The sequence below is a fragment of the Chaetodon trifascialis genome, chromosome 18 (genome assembly GCF_039877785.1).
Source record: "Chaetodon trifascialis isolate fChaTrf1 chromosome 18, fChaTrf1.hap1, whole genome shotgun sequence".
NCBI classification, from domain to species: domain Eukaryota; kingdom Metazoa; phylum Chordata; class Actinopteri; order Chaetodontiformes; family Chaetodontidae; genus Chaetodon; species Chaetodon trifascialis.
In genome coordinates this window covers 16,426,379-16,445,529 of record NC_092073.1, presented here as the reverse complement: position 1 = coordinate 16,445,529, position 19,151 = coordinate 16,426,379, and the positions used below count along the sequence as shown (strand labels likewise).

Sequence of the window (19,151 nt, the reverse complement as noted above, 5' to 3'; positions counted from 1 at the left end):
ATTAATTAGATTTTTAATCGCCTGACAGCACTAATTACTAACAACCCACTTTGTTTAAAATCATCATGTCCACATTGTGTTTGATTTAAAAATGACACTTTGTTTATTAGGAATTCTTTTTAATGTGAACTACAAAAACAGAAAATGACAGCATGAATATGACTGAATATTGTCATCACACTCTGTACGGGTGCGGTCTACCACATGGATGAATTCCATTGGGAGGTGATGGGGAATCAGACACACGAGCACATTATTTTTTTTTTTTCTTTGTACAATATAAAACAGCAATGGCCCCACCCATTTGATACACTAGATGGCAACCCATGCAACACCCTCCACTCTTCATTGTCTATACATTAACATGTGGGCAGAGATCTCGAGCTGCCACATCAGTCAGTCAACCTTTTATACAACACGGCGCAGAAAAGAGAAAGGGGAGGGAGAAGAATAGGCTGGTCTGGAGGCTGAAGGTAAAGACGTGTCAGTGTTTGCTCTTCTTTGATTTTTTGTGAGACCGGTGTGGTGACCTCGACTTGGAGCGGGACTTCTTTGCTGACTTCTTGGGCGTCCTGGAGCGCGACCTCCTGGATCGTTTGGGTGTGCGAGGTGAGGGAGATCTGACAGGAGGAATATTACGTCAGTCTTAAGCAATTAATATTGAAAATGGTGTAATAGCTGAAAGCCCAGCTGTGATGACGACATGAGGAGAAGCCCTGACAGACAGTCTTACCTCTTGGAGGACTTCTTGTTGCTGGATCGTGGGGAGTCTTTATGGGAGGAGCGGGAGGATGTGTCTTTAGAGTACGAGCGGTCGGAGCGTTCTGATCTCTCTGACCGTTCTGAACGGGGCGAAGATGACCGGCCTCGTCTGCTGCTACTCCGCGTGGGGCTGGGTGAGCCGCTGTGACGCCGCTTCCTATCAACCGGAGGGGACAAACATCTGTCAGACAGGAAATTAAACACATCCCATGTCTTACGCTGAAACACCAGGCCTACACCGTCACTGATGGATGAGCCTGATGGTTATCTCACCTCTCCTTCCTGGTCGGCGTGTCCTCCTTCTCTTTTTCCTTCTTCAAGTCTTTCAACCGTGCCTCGGCTTTCTCCTTTTCTTTCTTCTCCCTCTCTTTCTCCCTTTCAAGTTTCTCCTTTTCTTTTTCCTACAACAAAGGAACACAATAAATGACCTCCATTTTGAATTTCAATTCTGGTGTCTGATATCATCTACAGTACAATGTGCAAAGCTCAATACCTTTTGTAGTAGTTTGTCCCTGTAGTGCTCCACCTGCTCCTGAATACTCTGCCCATGCTTCTTGGGCCTTTTCCCAGACTCCAGCTCATCCTGGAACTTCATGACCTTAACCTGGGTGAACAGTGCAAAGAAGAATGGTCAAAACAATGAGTTTCCACTTGCATACAACACCCCATAAATACAACAGATGCAGTGTGGGGTTCGTGATGTGTACGCTACCTCTATTTCTCTGAGCTTGGTGCGTTTCTCCTCATTCATTTCAGACATCTTCGTCTTCATATCCGAGTCATCTCTGATGGGGTTGGAGTAGCTCTGATTATCATCTGAGCGAGTGCTCCTGTCATCGTCTTCACTGTCGTCATCATCCCTTCAGAGTTGCAAACCATTTATAGAAAAGCTTAAAATGTGCCATTATCCTCAAAGGCTGACAAAAACAACACCACACAAAACTCACTTTTTTGTTTCTTCTGGCTGCTCAAACATTTCCCATTTTGAAGTCGTTACAGCTGAGGAGCAAACAGAGACATTACTGAAACTAAATGCACACTAAAGGCAAAACTTGGTAGTTTGATGCCAGTTAAAGGTCTCACCTTGAGCTTCTAACTCGGCCTCGTCCACTGCTTCCCATTTTGAGGGTGCTACCTTGAAAGTTGCCTCCTTTGATTGATCCACTATAAAAACAGAGAAAAATAAGGGTGACTGACTGTACGGCAGCTGGACTGAGATCATCATTAACAACTGCTTCATACTACACCCTATGTTAATCTGCACCACTCACAAGGTATTCCATCTAGGTCTTCTTCCATGGGCTTGATAGGAACACCATCTAGGTCATCCAGGGGAGCTCCGTCAATAGGAGCCCCATCAATGGGCCCTCCATCAATAGGCACCCCATCCACATCCTCGAGGGGAGTGCCATCTACATACTCGCCTATCGGAGCCCCATCAAGGTCGTCTGCTGGCTCCGCCTGGGCCAAAGACGGCGCAAAACAAATTCAAGCTAGGCCTTTAATAACTGATGGGATTGGTTTTGAAAGCCAGGTTAGTCTGAGAGGATTCTGAGGATATTACAACAGTCAAGTACTGATACGTTTTTTTTACCTCCACAACGACGACAACGGGTTCCTTCTCTGCAGCGAGATTAACTAGACCCAGGAAGATGTTCTGCAGCTTGATAAGGAAGGGGTCTGGATACACGGCCCAGTCCTCCCACGCCCGGAAACATGACATCACTCGTTGCTGCCATAAAGAAGAAAACAAGACATGGATGACTGAATAACACACTGATTGAGTAAATTATTCTGGGTGTGGTTTACTGAACCAGATTTGGACGTTTGGTACCTTAAAGTTCTCACTCTGAAGGTGGCCCTGTATCGCTTTGTATGTCGCGTTGAGGTCTGAGAAGATCTGGCAGAGCTTTGCCTCAAAACTGCGGAGAAGAGCATTCATGTGAATTTGAAACGGAAGTGGTGAATTGGGTGCACCAATCCTAAATGAATACTGTGTGATACAAACCAAGAGGGTAAATTACACCACTTACTATTTTCTGTAGTAAGACGCATTGGTTACTTTGGCAGAAGAATTGTACAGCACATCAGAAACTAGATATAACCGTGCAATCTGAAATGTGAAAGAGAGAATGGGAATTAATTCTGATTCCATGTGAGACATTCATGGAGGTTACTGGAGCATTTCTGAGCAGACACTCAGCGTTGAATCTCACCTTCTTGGGAAGAGGGGTCTTGAGGATGGAGAGAGACTCTGTGATACACTCCACAATCTCTTCAGCTGCTTCGGCATGGCTGAGACAAAACAACATGGCTTCTGCTATGTCGCCCCTCCTGGGAGTCAAACCACGCAGCATCTCCTCTAGTTTGTCACGTTCCCTGCAGAGATGAAGGTGTGACTATCGAACTGCAGGGCATGTTAACACTGAATCTATGCTGAAATGGAGAAGGAAACTGTCTTACTCTTCTTTTAAACAGCCTTTCTTGCTGGACTCCTCCTCTTCCTCCTCCTCCTCGCCATCATCATAAGGACCATGAAGGTATGGATTAAGAGGAGGCGGACGCCACAAAGAGCCGTTCTTAAACATCCTAAAGTCGTCTGTTCGCCATTTGCCTGGTGCTTCACCCTAAGCAAGGAACAGTCCACAGCTGCTATCACAACAAATCCTGCTGGACTGTGAAGCCAGAACATCGACACCACGGAAATCTTGTGCTCAAGCAGTCGTTAAACACAGAAATCAAACCTGTAGTATGGAGTAGAGCTTCCACCGGTAGTACACATGTGCTGGGCTCTGGTTCTCAAATAGAAACCTGGAAGAAATAAAATGTAAACATGAGCGTAACTGTGCTAAAAACTCAGTCCTACAGTGATAACTAGTCATACATTACAGATGTGCAGCTGCACTGACCTGTACATGGGATTGTTGATTTCTCTGTTCATGATCATGGCTTCAAACATTGGGCCTTCACGCACCACAAACTCGATCATTCGGTGGATGAGAGAGAGCAAATTCCTACAAGAAAAACACAGTTAAAGCAAACGGATTCAGACTGGCCGGACCCTTGACCACTACAAAAAGCCTGTCTGTCTGTTTCATTTATGCTTGGTGGTGCAACACTCAGAACAGTTCCCTCCTGACAGACGTGACGCATGTTTTGCGAGACAAATGTTGCAGGGCAGAACTGCAGCTGTCGCACACAGTGGGATGAAGCTGCACGTTGCACTGCCATGGTAATATCTGCTATAAAAAGGTACCTGCCGGGTGATTTCATTTTAATGACTCAGCTAGAGATACACAATATTTTTTTTATTACTAATTTCCTGTGAGGGATGTGGTGATGCAGATCTTGAGAGAGAGAACTCTGAGTGTCACGTGACCAAGCATAAATTTAACGTCAACTGTGCCTCTATGCCTCTGAGCCAGTGCATAACATCAATGCATAAATCAGAAATCTAAGCTCAAAATCACAACTGATGTCTTTCATATTAATCATGAATTAATTTTAAAAAAAGCTAACAAGTCAGGGAACAGAAGATTGTTTTTTTTAATTGAGCATAGACTGTTACAAGTTCATGCCTTTAAGGCTGCAGAGCAACAGGCTTTATATTACATTGCATTGCCTGGACGCTTTCTTTGAAATCTTCCTAGATTCGAATTTGACAAAGGTGAAGCTAAAGAAGAAAATCGGAGTGAGACATTGACAAAGACACTGCATTAACTGAAAAGTCTGTCAGTACAGTGCCTTTCAATTCCCGCTCATCTCCTGTCCAATGTGAAGTGAGGAAGAACACCAAAGCAGTATAGGGCTGTTGGCCTGAACAGGCTAAACATGTTATCTACTGGTGGAGCTGGTAATGACTGAATACAGTGCAAATGGGATCACTAAAGTTCTTCTGTGACAATTTTGGGGAGATACATAGTGCAGGCTGCATACAATTATCCTCAAGTGGCCAACAAGACAAAGGATGTCTTTCATTTGACAACACAGATCACATTTACTTGTATTGGAGCTGATCGTACCAATGGCGGGGTAAAATTCAGTATACTTTCCCAATCCATCCCATGAGGCTTTTCAGGTCCCTCGCTGCTGCAGACAGTTCAACTTGTGCTGCTCACCAAGGCCAATGTCAAAGGTCATATAGAGACTAATGCTGGCATGTTTGGATTGGTTGGCAGGGGCCAGATTTACTGAGCTCCTGATACAGTGACAGAGGCCAAGGGGGTAGACGGTCTGAGTGAGCAATGGTCAGAGACCAGGATTTCCTGACTACAGATCTAGAATCAGCAGACTGTATGTGGAAGAGTAACATGTCACTAAAGTTAAAAAAAAAAACAATAAACGCTGATGTATGGAGTGGAACTGTGATGGACTAAAGTCATGATGTCTGGCTCTAAACAGCACATTAAATAAGCACTATAAAGATGTTTTGCTACATATTTAAAGGACACATGAGTGATGGTGGAGTGTGAGAGAGCAAGGTACAAAACAAACTCATCGGTAAGTATTGTTCTATCCACTAATATGATGGCATTGTACGGTAGCCTCAACCATTGCTCACGCATACTGACCAGCCCCCTGTAGCATGCAGTGATCAACCGATCAAACTTTTAGCTTCATTATGGGATGTTTTTTTTTCTAAGTTTGTACACCAATTTAAAAAAAGAAAAACATGTACCTTTCTGTTGGGATAACCACTTTGACTATGGCTTGCGACAGAGTCTGTATATGAAGTCACATCAGATAATAAACATAGAATGTGAGTATTGTTAAAAGGCAACAGGTGAAAATATAAAAAATGCATTTTAAAAAGTGCAAATAGACAACAACTTTGCTTTACTGCTGTCATTGTTTCTAACGGCCAAACACCCCCTGACACTGTATTCATTATCCATAAACACCTCTCTGTAACACACTAACATTTCATTACACCAACAGTTCTATACAGTGCAAAACTAGTTAAATTCAGTCAACAAGACAGAAACTATCACTTACAGAAACATGGATTTAAACCTGCACTGACTGCTCATTATAAAGGCTAACATCTTACCAGCTGCATTAACAAAACACTGCCATAACCCATGAGAAAATCCTAGGCTGACATGCTGAGTTACCTTCTCAAACTCCTCCTTATTTTTAGGTGGAGGAAGCAGGGGAGCATTGGGGTTCTTGAGCCTCTCCCGGGGCTGTGCGTTGAAGGGTTGGCCAGAGGGAGGTGGTGGGAGTGTGTGCTCCATCATGGAAGGAGGGATGTAGATGGGGTGGGGTGGGATGGGCACACCTTTGCCCCATCCTAATTTCATCTCAAAGTTCATTATCATCTTTCCTGTAATTGGAGCAAAAAATGAATTATTTATAATGACTGGAAGTGTGTCACTTATTTATTTAATAGCATAAAAAATACAGCTTTGTACCATTTAAGTTCTTGAGCGCTCGCTCAGCATCCCTCCTGTTCATGAAAGCCACAAAGCCACAGTTCCTCTCCCGGGCCCTCTCCTCGTCTGTCCTCGGCCACATGATCTTCACACTGGCAAGCGGGCCATAGCGGCCAAACTCTTGACACAGCATCTCCTCGTTCATCTATAAAACAACAAATAACATACAGTGGTCACAGAAAAGTAAGAGCTCACAACAAGGCCTCCTGCTCACAGCAAAACTACAGCATGTCTGTCAGTATTTTACTGTTTTTCTTCTCCACTTCATAAATGTATGGATACAAACTCACCTGTGGATTGATGTTTCCAAGATATAAGTTAGTTGTCGATGGGTCTCCAACATCATGGGAACCTGGAGCACAATCATCCAAAACTGCAGAGACAGAAAAGAGAGAAGAATTTCCTACTGCTGTCTGACAGAACAATATATTTTCGTAGCATGATGAAAATATTCACGGCCACTGTATTAAGTCAAAATTACCACTGGACGGACGGTTTCTTCTTGAAGAACCATCCGCTAAAAGAAGCAGAAAAGCAGTATAAATTTTGTTTCAGGGTGCAAGTGGAGAAAGGGTGTTGGGGAGTGCAGTAAGGCGTGCAGGACAGGGTCAGTTCAGGCCATGTTAGTACATGGAGCACAGCTGCACAGCTTAAAAGACACTTACACGAGCGCCTTCCGTCTGTGCCCGAGAGAGGTTCGAATCGACTAACACGTCCTTTCATCTTGTGTCTTTCATCCCTTTCCTCCTGAATTCTGCAGGAAACAGCACAAAATACAATTCAGTGCAATCAATGTTCAAATTTTTTACTTTCAAAACTGCACCATTCTATACCATAACACCCAGGAGCCGCTAGTTTCCCAATAATCCCAACATTTAAATTGTGTGATATATTCATGTGTTGAAACTTACTGTTTAAGCTCTTCTTTGAAGAGCTCCAAGTTGCTCTTCTTCTTTTCCTTTTCATTGCTTTTCTTTGCAGACTGAAATACAAGTGGAAATATTGTCAGCCCGGTAAAAACAAAGCATTATTTAATATGGCTGCAACAAGAGAGACGACTTACTGACTGTGTTAGTACTTACATGTCTTTTGTCTAATGCCAAAAACTGAGGTGGGGTTTCCAAGGGCAAGAAGCTTTTGGTTTGGGTCTCAAAGCGTGACTTGGGCTTGTACAGCTTTCCTCTCTTCTCATCAGCAGCTGCCTCCTCTGAAAGGAGAAAGAGTGTGTTTGTTCTGAATTTCACTGCAATTACATTGCCATTTCACCCTTTCAAGTCACGGATGCTTGTGCTCTAACATTTCATGCAAGTTATTTGGGAGACACATAATGTAAACAATAGAAATGTTGTACCTTTGGTTGCATTTGCAATGCCACCACGGACAAAAGCCTTGACTTTGCCCTCCCCTCCTCCTTCAAAAGCAGCAAGAAACTCCTCATAAATCTCAGCTGCTGCTCGCTCATCCTCCTGAACAGAGAACACAGTGTCAAAGTAAATAAATACATACTTTATATGGCAGAAAGTAATCCTTAGTTAGCAAAGATAATACTGACAACACTGTTAAAAAGAAAGCCTATACTTACCTTTTTCTTTATTTCATCTTGTTCCTTCTTGCTTAGGGTCCTCTTTGCCACTGCCATTTTACCAATGCTGAAAGACTTAAGTTTGCTCTCAAGCAGCGCCTGTAGATGTAAACAAAGCACGGTGAGCTTTCAACAGGTATTTCATTGTCATGTAAAGCAAATCTAAAATTTGGGTGCATGTAACACACAGTGATCTAACTACTAATTCAGGTCATGTTACTTATATCTCATCTGATTACTAAAGCGTGACAGGTATCATGTTGACAGCTAAATTACGCGGGGTTCATTACTGTAGCGCCACGCAACTCACTACACTGTAAAGTGGGTCGCCCACTCACAGTTCGTGACCACTGCCTTGATCTTTGATTGTACTCCTACAAACTGCATTTACTGCAGTTGCATTTTCTGCTTAGTTGGCGCCGGACACCAAGTGGCTAGCGCTACAACTGAGCAAGCTAGCCAGAGGCCTAACAAGCTGGTATCTGCTGCAGCGCCACCGAGTGAATACAATTAGCGCCGAATGACTGTTAGAAAGAACTAAGACTGAATATTATTAGGCCCGAGTTCCCAAATATTTCAGCTAATATTATCAAATTCAAACATATCAACTAAACATTGTTCTGACGTCTAGGTATGTCAGTATCAGCCAGTTAGCTGTGCAAACAATATTCTTTTCTGGGACAACTGCCCTGTTCCTAGTGGTGGTAGCTAAATCGTTAGCTTAGCCTACTTTAGCTACATTAGGCAGTGTGGCCGGAGAGCCTACGGTTAGCATTAGCGCGTTGCTTGGTCAACTACGTTAACACCATTGCGCACACTCGTATGTTAACTCTAGTCTCTTGGAAACTACAAATGTGTAAATACTAAAGGCTGTTACGGCATACCATTATTTACATTGCTTTCACTGCAATATATAAAACCTAGCTAATGCAAGAACAAACGGGAAATTCACCTTAGCGCTAGCTTTTTGAGAGCCACCAGGCGTTCGGTCCGCCATCTTTTGTGGAACTAAAATAACATCGATCATCGATTACAAGACAACGGCAAATGTGAAACTCCAGGCGACACAGTCGATCGCCGAATCAACGATGGACGTGAACTTGTTTTCTCTGCCTCTTTGATGGTCGTGTTTACATGCAAATAAAAACCGCATCCGGAGCCGTGTTATGGAAATTGGAATAATTTAGAGAGACAAAACAATCTCTCGTCTTACATGGTCAATTGAAACATCTATTCCGAGTGTTTTATCATTAAGTCACATAGGCTAAATATGTGTAGGTTCTTCCACCATAGTCCAAATAGATACGTATGTATCTCAATGCACGGTCTTAATCTGTATCCAGACGTTTCATTGACAAACCTAAGTGAAAACACGATGCAGTATATTTGAGCTATAATGACATACGCAGCTTCATGTAGTTACCACATTTAGTCCAGCGGGTGGCGCTCTATTTCTCTCTCTGTCTAGCGGTAGCGTGTCTCTGATACATGTGCATATTATTCTGACAACCTGCAGCCAAAGGCGAATTCAAACACGTGTTTTAATGATTTTTCAGCTGCTGTAAAATGTGCATTCCTCTCAGAGAGCAGGTGTCCTCCCCAGGGTCCTCCCTCACTCCACATCTGGATAACACTGTATATGCAGCCTGCACTGCAGACACTGACTTGTGTGATCCTGGTCATATATTAAGTCTCTGCCATGTGCGTATGGTCCATATTGACCGGAACGCCAAACCATTCAAGTGTGAGTTCTTGGCTCAAGTTTATTCATGCTACTTCCTTCAAGGTTTCTCAGGCCAGTTGCCGAATAATACTAACGTGAGACCCCACACCCTCCCAGCGCTTCTTTAATGGTTTTTTTCTTTTTTTCTTTTTTTTTTTTTTTGGAAAAAGCAGCAGCCTGTGCTCCGTCCCTCCTACCACGCAGAACAAACGCTATATTCATCTGCTCCAGCTTGCAGTTACTGAAACTCCCCGCAGGAACTCCTGGGTACTTTTCCCCACCGTTCCAGCTGCTGAACACAATGCCATTCATGCCACGGGGCGAAAACAGGCGAAGCGCCTGCTCCGTTAACCCAACAATGTGGAGAACATGCAGTATTTTTTGCGCATGGAGTCTACTGTTCTTGGCAGAGGTCTGTGCGCAGTCTCAGCGGAGGTACACCTTTATTTACTTTCTTTAATTCAATTAATTTTGAGCAAGGTGTCTGGGATCTCACGTAGCCGGCGGAGGAGCAGCGTCAGTGGACTGGAGTTTATTCAGAGGAATATTCTGCAGTCTGGGCTGCCTCCAGTCAGGACATATGGCGCATTAAGTGAAACCTGTGTTGAACCGCAGGCTGTCGTTAACGTTTATGCATGTTTATTGCTTTGACACATCATCATCATTTGGTATTTGCAGAATAGAAAACATGTTCTCTACCCCGTTTAGACCAACCTTCACATGCGGTGGAAACATTACAGGGGAATCTGGAGTAATCGGGAGCCAGGGGTACCCAGGAGTTTACCCCCCAAATACCAAATGTGTGTGGAGAATCACAGTGAGTCCAGTTTCCTATTCACGTTTTGCTTTTTCCACCAGAGCCAAGAGCAATGGTGATGATGCAACTGCTCAATTGTTAATTAAAAACACACCAAACAGCTGCACAGTGTACTGTAATAGTATGATACTCTTTCACTAACCCCAAGCTCCTAATTTCCCTCTAAAAATACTTTACCACAGCCAGCTAAAGGCAGCTTTTGTTGACTGGCTCCATGACATGACTGTACATCTAAACAGTCTAGCTCATAGTATGGCTGGACCTAGTTGCATTTAGCCTGCTGCACCTAAGTCAGGCTTACTGTGTAAAAATGTGTTGTTATTATCTGCAGTCACATGTGGAAAACATTGTTTTACTGGATGTCACTGAAGCCAATACCCACTGGAGGAGTGTCATTTTATTGCTCTCAGCAATAACTATAATTATGTGAAACTGACCCTTAATTCTCACCCAGGTCCCTGAGGGAAAGGTGGTGGTCCTGTCATTCCGCTCTATTGACTTGGAGAGCGACAACCTGTGCCGCTATGACTATGTGGATGTTTACAGCGGTCACGTCAATGGGCAGAGACTCGGCCGCTTCTGTGGCACGTTCAAGCCAGGAGCCCTGGTTTCCACGGGCAACAAGATGCTCATGCAGATGGTATCTGATGCCAACACCGCTGGGAGTGGCTTCCTGGCTGTTTTCTCTGCTGCCCACCCACATGAGCGAGGTAGGCAAGCATGGGAGGAAGAAGAGTTTGGGTTTGCATGCTCTTATTGTTGATGCCCTGCACACAGGAGCAAGGCAGTGTAGCAGCAGCGTAGGGAATATCTTGCTGCTGCCCAAGCATGTAATACAGAGCCACACAGGACTGTGTCTCAGCCATGACTTCACCCCATAAAGGAATCTGATACTGGCCTGGGAGTGTGTCTGTTTGAGCAGAGGGTCAGTCATTAAAACGCAAATTAACAAGCCTGTTTAACACAAATTGCTTCACTGAGGTCATTGCGTGGTACCACAATGCCCAGACAGAGAGAGGAAAGGTTTTACCTCCTTAAGTCGAGCTCAGCTTTTGCGTAATACTGGGAATCACTCAGACACACAGAAAAACAAAACAGGAGGTTTTCCCTCTGCTCAGAAAACACATGTGGCCTTTGAGGGTTTCATTTGTCCGAGACAAGGTTGTGGGTTTGAGGAATATCTCAACACTTCTCACAGCACGATGTGGAATGTCTCACTGACATTTTCTGGAGCACCTCAGTAGAAGGTCCAGGTCAGACGTATCACTTAGTGTTGAATGAGCCTCTTCCTCTCTGCAGGGTTGCAAAGTCTCGTCTGCTGTTTTGGTGGAATTTTAATGGCTGGTTCTCTGTACTCAAAGAGCTGACAGCTGTAACGGACAATGGCCATTAACAAGCCTGCCTGGCTCTTACACAATGAGACAGTAACAGACTGCTGCCATACTGTCTCTGAGCATTGCCGAAACTATACAGCACAACATATGTAAAGTGTCTATTTTTTGTACTAAATTGTACTTCTTTTCAATGTGTTGGAAAGGGAACATCAGTCTAAGTGTATGTTACAAAGAAAACATGTCTTCAAGAGATTCAGTTCTGTGACAGTCTGAACAGCTTGTAGTTATTGAACTAATGTTTCACAGATGCTCGACTGACACATGTTGTCTTTTTTTGAAGCTGTTCACTGCACAGGACTCATAATTGACTTACTTTTTAAGATGCACATGATGACAAAGAGAGCAACAAGAGCACCTATTATAGTAAATAAGAGGTTAATTGCAGGATCATATAATGCAGATGCCATTCCAACCATTAAAAGAATAATAAATAAGATCTGGATAATTTCCTTCAAGGATCAGTGATGATATCTTGCACATTGTCCCTGATGATTATGCAAGATCTAACTGAAATCACATCTCCACAGGGGAGCAGTACTGTGGGGGCAGATTGGACAAGCCCTCGGGGACTTTCAAAACACCCAACTGGCCTGAGAAGGACTACCCAGCTGGAGTCACCTGCTCCTGGCACATAGTGGCACCAAAGAACCAGGTCAGAGTATAAAAGAAGGTGCCACATGTAAAGTTCAGATAAGAAAGCCTGTTAAAGCAATACAGATGAAGGGAAACTGGCCTATTAAACTATTAATAGATTAAAATATGGACACAAAAATCATCCACGTGTCTACAGTAGATCTCTGATGCTCGCTGATCCACACTGAATAAGACTGAGGTGTGATGTGTGAAATTAAGCATACAACATGTATAACAAGTGACATCAGATGTCTTCTTAAAGGAGAACAGGTCTTGGGGAGTAATGCTTAGAACTCCGAATATACGTTTGGATAGTGCAAAACATGAGGAAAAACAGAATGCAAGCATTTGCAAACAAACAGACAACAGTTTTACAAAGTGTTCCTGAGTCCATGTGGTAATATCTTTTATCCAGTCATGTGTTCACACAGTGGTGAACCTCGCTCCATCCTTTCTTGTGAACGGCTGAGCCTTTCATACCCAATCATGACAATATCACCTGTTACCAATGAACCTGTTTACTTAGCCGTTAACTTTGCCAGTCTTTTGATGCTCCCGTCCCAACTTGATTGTAACATGTTGCATATATTTACAAAAATCAGTGAAGTTGATGAGGTAAAACATTAAGTCTGTTGTTTTTGTACTGTTTTCAATTGAGTTTATGTCAAAAAGGATTAGGGCATTATCACCAATTAAGATCAAACTGTCAGCCGTCAAGCATTGTGGGTAATTTAGGTGATAAAAAAAGATGATATCTGTGGTGTTGCTGCATTGACTTTGATCTTTTTTCTTTTAAACAGTCCGTCATCAGTCTAAAATTGTTATAGTACTGCAATGCTAAATCTGTGGAGTAATCTTTTAAGAAGGCTCAATGTGTGGGTAACAAGAATACATCGTACCACAGGTGAAGGCCTTTAATCAAACAGCCTACCCTGATAGCCCGATTACAAGGTTTTGCTTGATGAAAGATTTTCTTTGTGATCCATCTCCTGCTGCAGATTATTGAGGTCAAGTTTGAGAAGTTTGATGTGGAAAGAGATAACTACTGCCGCTACGACCACGTCTCCATTTTCAACGGGGCGGAAATCAACGATGCCAAGAGGATTGGCAAATACTGTGGAGACAGCCCCCCAGCGTAGGTGATTCCGTCATGAAGATTTTCTCTGAAACATCCATCCTACCAGTTCCTCTCAGTTCACGCTCTTGTCTGGGTTTCTCTGCAGGCCGGTGTTCTCAGACGGGAACCAGCTCCTTATCCAGTTCCTGTCAGATCTCAGTCTGACTGCAGACGGCTTCATTGGACACTACAAGTTCAGACCAAAGAAATTTCCCACCACCACGATACCACCCACCACTACCACACAGCCAGTCACCACCAGGCCCATACGTAGGTAGCAACTTTTATCCAATAAAAACCTCTGGAAGGCTTCTAACATCTGTATTTGTTGATGTAGCTATGAGACACACTGGCTTAGTACTACTGGCTTCTCTTGCTAACATGTGGGGTTTATCTTTCACTTTAAACACGGGGGGACATCTGGAATCTGCTTCTGATAGCAAGACAAGAACAAAATGAAACGTGCTGCTTAAGTGAGAGTCAACTCTTTCAAGATCTGCTCATAGTTAAGAATTCTGTGCGCATAAAATGGGTGAAAGTGGTCCCTTAAACAAAAATACATCAAACTAAACAGTTGATCTTCACAGTCTGACGAGCAGTCGTGATGCATGGTTATCCTTTGTACAAAGTTGAACATACAGCACTGGAGACTGCAGGTCCTGTTAAAGCTGCAGCCAACTGCAGCTCATGTCCAAACATAACGTATGCTTAAGCTCATGCTCACATTTCTCTTAAAATGTACAGAAGTTCATATACAGTGTGGGCGTGTCTGCACCCGCTATCACAACTCATTTTCATACTCAAACTCACATTCCCACACATTGCTGTTTTTTCCCTGAGTCAAGCCAGGTTATTTTGGCGCCTGCCTGCCATGATGTCAGACTGTCACAACGCTTTCTGGTTGGCTTATCTTTCCTGACCCCCTCCCCCCAGTAAAGATAATATTTAGACTGCCACCTTGTATTTTCTTTCCATTTTCCTTTATGGACTCTTTACTATCTCTAACTCTAAAAGCAGATGTTCACTTGTCGCATTATGTTGCTATTTTACACGTTGTTTAAACACAGCTATTCATTTGAGGAAAAGCTCTTGTGTTCCTGAGAATACTCCATAAATAAACCGCAGCAGAACCAGATGCAGCCATAACTTTCATGCTTGCATCACTGGCAGGCAAAATTACAGAGATTGCAATATCTTGTGTGTGTGTGTGTGTGTGTGTGTGTGTGTGTGTGTGTGTGTCCGCAGCTCTGAAGTACTCTGTAGCCCTGTGCCAGCAGAAATGTAAAAGACGAGGAACACTTGAGAGCAATTACTGCTCCAGCAATTTCGGTAAGAACATCAGTGCCTATTACAATTTCTTTCAACCACATAAGCTGCAGTCACTGATATGTTGCAGCTTATGCTCATTTCATTACTGGACTCACCTACTGTCACATTCATACTAATCCTAAAAGTCCAAACCAGTGCAGATTGTTTGGAGATTTACGTCAGCGCAGCCCATGTTAGCATCAGCAGCCAAATCTCCCCTAACAAGCAGTTTACAGTCCTGATCATTCACTATCATTGCTCCTCTGATTTCCCACTGCTCATCTCAAAGACTTCCTTGATAGCCTGTCAGGAAGTGAAGGAGGGTATACAGTAAGACGCAGTCACCTCCAGTGCAAATACACACACACAGCCTCTAACTGTGAGCAAACCGTTTGATAAATGAACGTGTTGATTCAGGCCCGGCCTCCTTTTGCTGCTCCGCCGCTACTGTGATGTTTTCCTCTCGGAGATGTTTACCACATGTGTTAGATTGGAGTTTCAAAGAGTTCGCTTGGATTTGCATCAGGAAGGGAAGGAAAGGCAAGCGGCGTGGTGGTGCATGTGGAAAAAGTCGCCCATGTGATGTGGCGGCGGAGTCGGCGCACAATGCGCTGCATCGCTTCTAATGAAGCGGCGAGACAGCACAGTGAAAGCAGTTTGTCCAATCAACGCTTACAGTCATAACATTTGGTACCGTTTAGTCTAATGGTGTGATATATGCACTTTGAATTGTCAAAAGCAGTTGGCTGGTTTATGTAACAGTAGCAGCAGATACAATAACATCAGCGAAGCAGGCAGTCCTCTGGCTGTTCTCATCCCTGTCAGGAAATGAAACAGGCAGCATGTGAAGTCCACACATATTGGTACCATCAGCGTTCATGCTCAGCTGTCCCTGCTGTCTCATCCATGGTGATCGAGTCCACACAACAAAACTGACATTTTTTTCTTCTTTCGTCCTGGTCAGACGAAACAGGAAATGACTAAAATTTCACAGATTTGTGACTTTTTTTTTTTTTTTTTTAGCACAAACAGACAGAAATAAAGAAGCGGGAGGTGCAGTATGTAGCAGTTCTGTTTGCTGGTAAATTAGCCTGCGAAACGATTTCTCAAGAAGTTCCAGATCTTAAATTGTCTGTGTTGCTTCCTGAGAAGAAATCACTGAGTTTCTCTTTGTTTTCTGTCCGTATTAGATTATAATGTATACAATATCAAATCCTCCACTGACTCACATGCACAACATTTGAGCTGTCTGCTGGATAATTATGACATCACATGTTTAACTTGGCCTCATCACAGTCAGGGCCATATCCTGGAATTATCTTCAAAAAGTCTTAAAATTACCGCAAATGATATCCTTGATGTGTTTTCTGAGTTTTTGAGTGGGGGCTATTAGCTCGCGGATGGATGAGGGAGCCATAAAAAGGTCGAAAGGGGAGTGCTGAAAGCCTGAAAGGAAATGTTGATGCTGTTAATTCACTGTGACATCTTTATAGACGGGCCGCACTTCACAGACAGGAGCTGAAAAGTAGTAGGCACACATTGTTCACAGTTCTCTCAGATTATTGATGACCACAATAAAAGAGCAGATTCCCGTCATGCTAAATTCCCCGCTGTAAATTCCAGGCTGTCTTTTCCCTGATGTTGAAACATTTGATGTAAATTCTTCACTTTATACGTGCCAAGTTCTGTCCTGATAGAAAATCCCCAGACTTCCCTTTACTTTAGCCTGCAGCATGATAAACAGAAGTGCTGTATTTATAGGTCTGTAAGCCGTGCAGCATGGCTCCAGGGGCGGCACTGCCAGTCTGTCGGCCCTTTGGTCCAGACTGAAATATCTTAACTTCTATCAGATGTTAAGATCATGTGTCAACAAGTATCGGATGGACTGTGATATTTGACATTGATGCCTCATTCAGGATGAATCATAACATAAGTTATCATAATCATAAGTTATTTTATGACTAAATACTTACTGTCGACATTCTGAAAACATTCCCATCAGCCTCAGCTACATTTTGTGCTTAGTGCAAATAAGCAAATGCCACCATGCTAACACACTAAACTAAGATGTTACCAAGCTTGTTAACATGCTGATGGTAGCGTTTAGCACAAAGCACCGCTGTGCCCAACAGAATCACTAGCATGTCTGCGGACTCTTCATCTGGTTGCTGTCTGTTTAATATGAGTCAATAATGTTTTTTCTTTTGGTTTTCCAAAGTCTAATTTTGCTGCTGCTGTCACTCGGCTTAAAGCGTTGGCTTTTGTTCTAACCAAAGCCCAGAGATGGCACTTGCCAAAATAGTGACAATTTTGTTCATAGAAATTAAAACAAAATTTCAAGATCCCTGTTTTTATCCTTGTTTATGCAAAGTTAACCAAGAATTGCAGGGGCACGGATATTCTCTGTACTCTTTGTGATATTTTTGTGGATTTTCAGTACTTTGACTTTATATGTCATGAACTGTGTGTATGTGTGTGTCTGTGGCAGTGATTACTGGGACGGTCATTACTGCTGTGATGAAAGGAGGAAGCATGTACGCCACTATCTCCATCATCAACGTGTATAAAGAAGGCAGCCTGGCCATTCAACAGGCAGGAAAGACCATGAGCACCAAGATCATCATCCTGTGCAAGAAGTGTCCATTTATCAGAAGAGGTGAGTTCACTGGTGAAAGTAAATTGAAATAAAGTAAATCTAAATGATGCTAATCAGTATGCAGTCGCTGGTTTCTGACTTGTTTTCAATAACCTATGGCTCTGAGTTTGCCTCCTTTGCTGCTCCGTCATGCTCAGTTGCTAGAGCTTGCTCCAGAGTGTGAGGTGAGAGGCACAACTCACTGTCCAAGCAGTCAATGAAACATTAAATATGTTTATATGTATGCATATAAACATATGGTATACAGACCTTACCGTGTGGAGATTCTCATATTTGGCCTCCCTGAATGTCTCTGCCGTTCCGCCACTGCATTCAGGTTTTTTTTGTGTGACCTCACCAGGCTTGAACTACATCTTCATGGGCCAGGTGGACGAGGACGGCCGGGGCAAAATCGCCCCTCACCACTTCGTCATGGTGTTTAAGACGAAGAACCAGAAAGGACTCAACGTTCTGAAAAACAAGCGTTGCTGAGTTCCAGCCGCTCTGTGGACCTCCGCTGGACAGGTGTGCCTGAGGCTGAGCTGCGGATGGAAACAATTGAGCGAAATGCAAATAAAAAGCAAAAAAAAAAAGAGCTCCATCTCAACAATGCAAACACAGGCCTCACACACAACGCAGAATCTGGATGCAGGGACGCCAGCAGCCAGCAGAAAACAAACTCTACATGATTCATTCAATTAGGAACAACTCAGATTTTTCTATTTATTCATTTTGCTTCAGATCGCATGTTTTGAGAATAAACAGAAGACATTTCGTACTTTCACTCTGTCTTCTATTAACAGACCAGTCGCTTAGTCCGTTTGGCAACTTCAGATTAATCAGCAACAAAATGAGTTGAAATTTCCATCCCTGTTCTCAGCCCGTTCTCACTCTGCGGCGTCACATTCCTGCCGTGCCCCTGGCAGGGAATTAAACTGTACAGACGATAGCGGCTCACGGAGACGTTTCGTAAGACAAACGTTACTCTGATTGTTTTTTGAGTGCGCCTCTGTTCTGACATCCCATGATTGCACTATTCATCTGAAATTTTTCCAAAATCTACTTTTCAGCCGCTTCCCTTTGAAGCTGTGGAGTGCAATGTGGATTAGTTTGCATTATACATCTGTCTGGCAGAATAGTCTCAAGCCCTGATTGATACCCATAGTGGATTTATCACAGCTGCTTGCTGTAGTTTTAATGACGGTGTTAATAACCTGCAATTAATTTTCTGTGTTCAACTTCAATGAGCAGGATTAGGAAGTTTTGAAGTGGTGATTAAAAAGTGCAATATTTAATATAATCATGATTCTTTTTTTTAAAGATGTTTATGCTGTTTTATGTGAAACAAATGAGGACCTTCCTAGCTAAAGCGCTTTTCTTCAGCTTGTTTACAGATGCAAAGCACCACCATCAGCATACACCTTTTAGTTACTTTGTTTTTAAAGGCAGAGGTATTACATGAAAATTATTTTCATATGAAAAAGTCTGTGAATATTATTTATATTTTATTGTTTTCACCTGCCCAAATAAAACTCCTTTACTCATTTCCTTTTGTTTGTCTGTCTTTGCACAAGAACGGTCAGTTGGAACCCAAATAATGCCAAATAATATTTGAGTTGGTCTGTTGAGTCACGGCAACTATGCTCTAATGAGCACGAGAGAGGATCAGGTGTGTGTAATGTGACTCTCACGTGTTCTGGACTGCTGGGCACTTGGCTGAACAGTTGACAGTTTTTTGGCTTTCA

At 43.1% G+C, this 19,151-nt stretch overlaps 2 protein-coding genes across 5 annotated transcripts; one reads left to right on the top strand and one right to left on the bottom strand.

The window, feature by feature from the left end:
* Positions 1-98: 98 nt before the first annotated feature.
* Positions 99-8,806, bottom strand: u2surp (U2 snRNP-associated SURP domain containing). 4 transcript variants are annotated; one of them, XM_070985644.1, is made up of 26 exons: positions 8,732-8,806; positions 7,780-7,878; positions 7,549-7,663; positions 7,280-7,404; positions 7,109-7,179; positions 6,863-6,951; positions 6,679-6,714; positions 6,488-6,570; positions 6,177-6,342; positions 5,877-6,088; positions 5,441-5,484; positions 3,672-3,776; positions 3,507-3,573; positions 3,226-3,389; positions 2,979-3,141; positions 2,796-2,875; positions 2,597-2,684; positions 2,357-2,494; positions 2,034-2,223; positions 1,846-1,926; positions 1,710-1,761; positions 1,475-1,622; positions 1,256-1,366; positions 1,036-1,163; positions 734-919; positions 99-620 (listed from the first exon to the last, which is right to left on the bottom strand). In XM_070985644.1, exons 1-26 carry the CDS (start codon positions 8,804-8,806, stop codon positions 485-487), a joined length of 2,952 nt encoding a protein of 983 aa, XP_070841745.1. In that variant the 3' UTR covers positions 99-484. The 4 variants fall into 4 exon arrangements, with proteins under 4 accessions (XP_070841745.1, XP_070841746.1, XP_070841748.1 ...); XM_070985645.1 differs by having other exon boundaries at positions 734-943; positions 8,732-8,791; XM_070985647.1 differs by lacking the exon at positions 5,441-5,484 and having other exon boundaries at positions 8,732-8,794.
* Positions 8,807-9,670: 864 nt separating this feature from the next.
* Positions 9,671-18,953, top strand: pcolce2b (procollagen C-endopeptidase enhancer 2b). The gene is made up of 9 exons (XM_070985683.1): positions 9,671-9,937; positions 10,211-10,319; positions 10,774-11,029; positions 12,241-12,365; positions 13,345-13,481; positions 13,570-13,733; positions 14,709-14,792; positions 17,260-17,427; positions 17,768-18,953. Exons 1-9 carry the CDS (start codon positions 9,804-9,806, stop codon positions 17,896-17,898), a joined length of 1,308 nt encoding a protein of 435 aa, XP_070841784.1. The 5' UTR covers positions 9,671-9,803; the 3' UTR covers positions 17,899-18,953.
* Positions 18,954-19,151: the final 198 nt, after the last annotated feature.

What these genes read in the sequence shown, in the direction of transcription:
- pcolce2b (XM_070985683.1), top strand. Translation starts at nt 9,804, where the DNA reads ATGCCATTCATGCCACGGGGCGAAAACAGGCGAAGCGCCTGCTCCGTT. An exon ending in TGTGCGCAGTCTCAGCGGAG is followed by an intron (nt 9,938 to 10,210) that starts GTACACCTTTAT and finishes TACCCCGTTTAG; the next exon opens with ACCAACCTTCACATGCGGTG. An exon ending in GTGTCCATTTATCAGAAGAG is followed by an intron (nt 17,428 to 17,767) that starts GTGAGTTCACTG and finishes TGACCTCACCAG; the next exon opens with GCTTGAACTACATCTTCATG.
- u2surp (XM_070985644.1), bottom strand. Translation starts at nt 8,806, where the DNA reads ATGATCGATGTTATTTTAGTTCCACAAAAGATGGCGGACCGAACGCCT. An exon ending in CACAGACGGAAGGCGCTCGT is followed by an intron (nt 6,715 to 6,862) that starts GTAAGTGTCTTT and finishes TGCTTCTTTTAG; the next exon opens with CGGATGGTTCTTCAAGAAGA. An exon ending in CCAAGCTCAGAGAAATAGAG is followed by an intron (nt 1,367 to 1,474) that starts GTAGCGTACACA and finishes CTGTTCACCCAG; the next exon opens with GTTAAGGTCATGAAGTTCCA.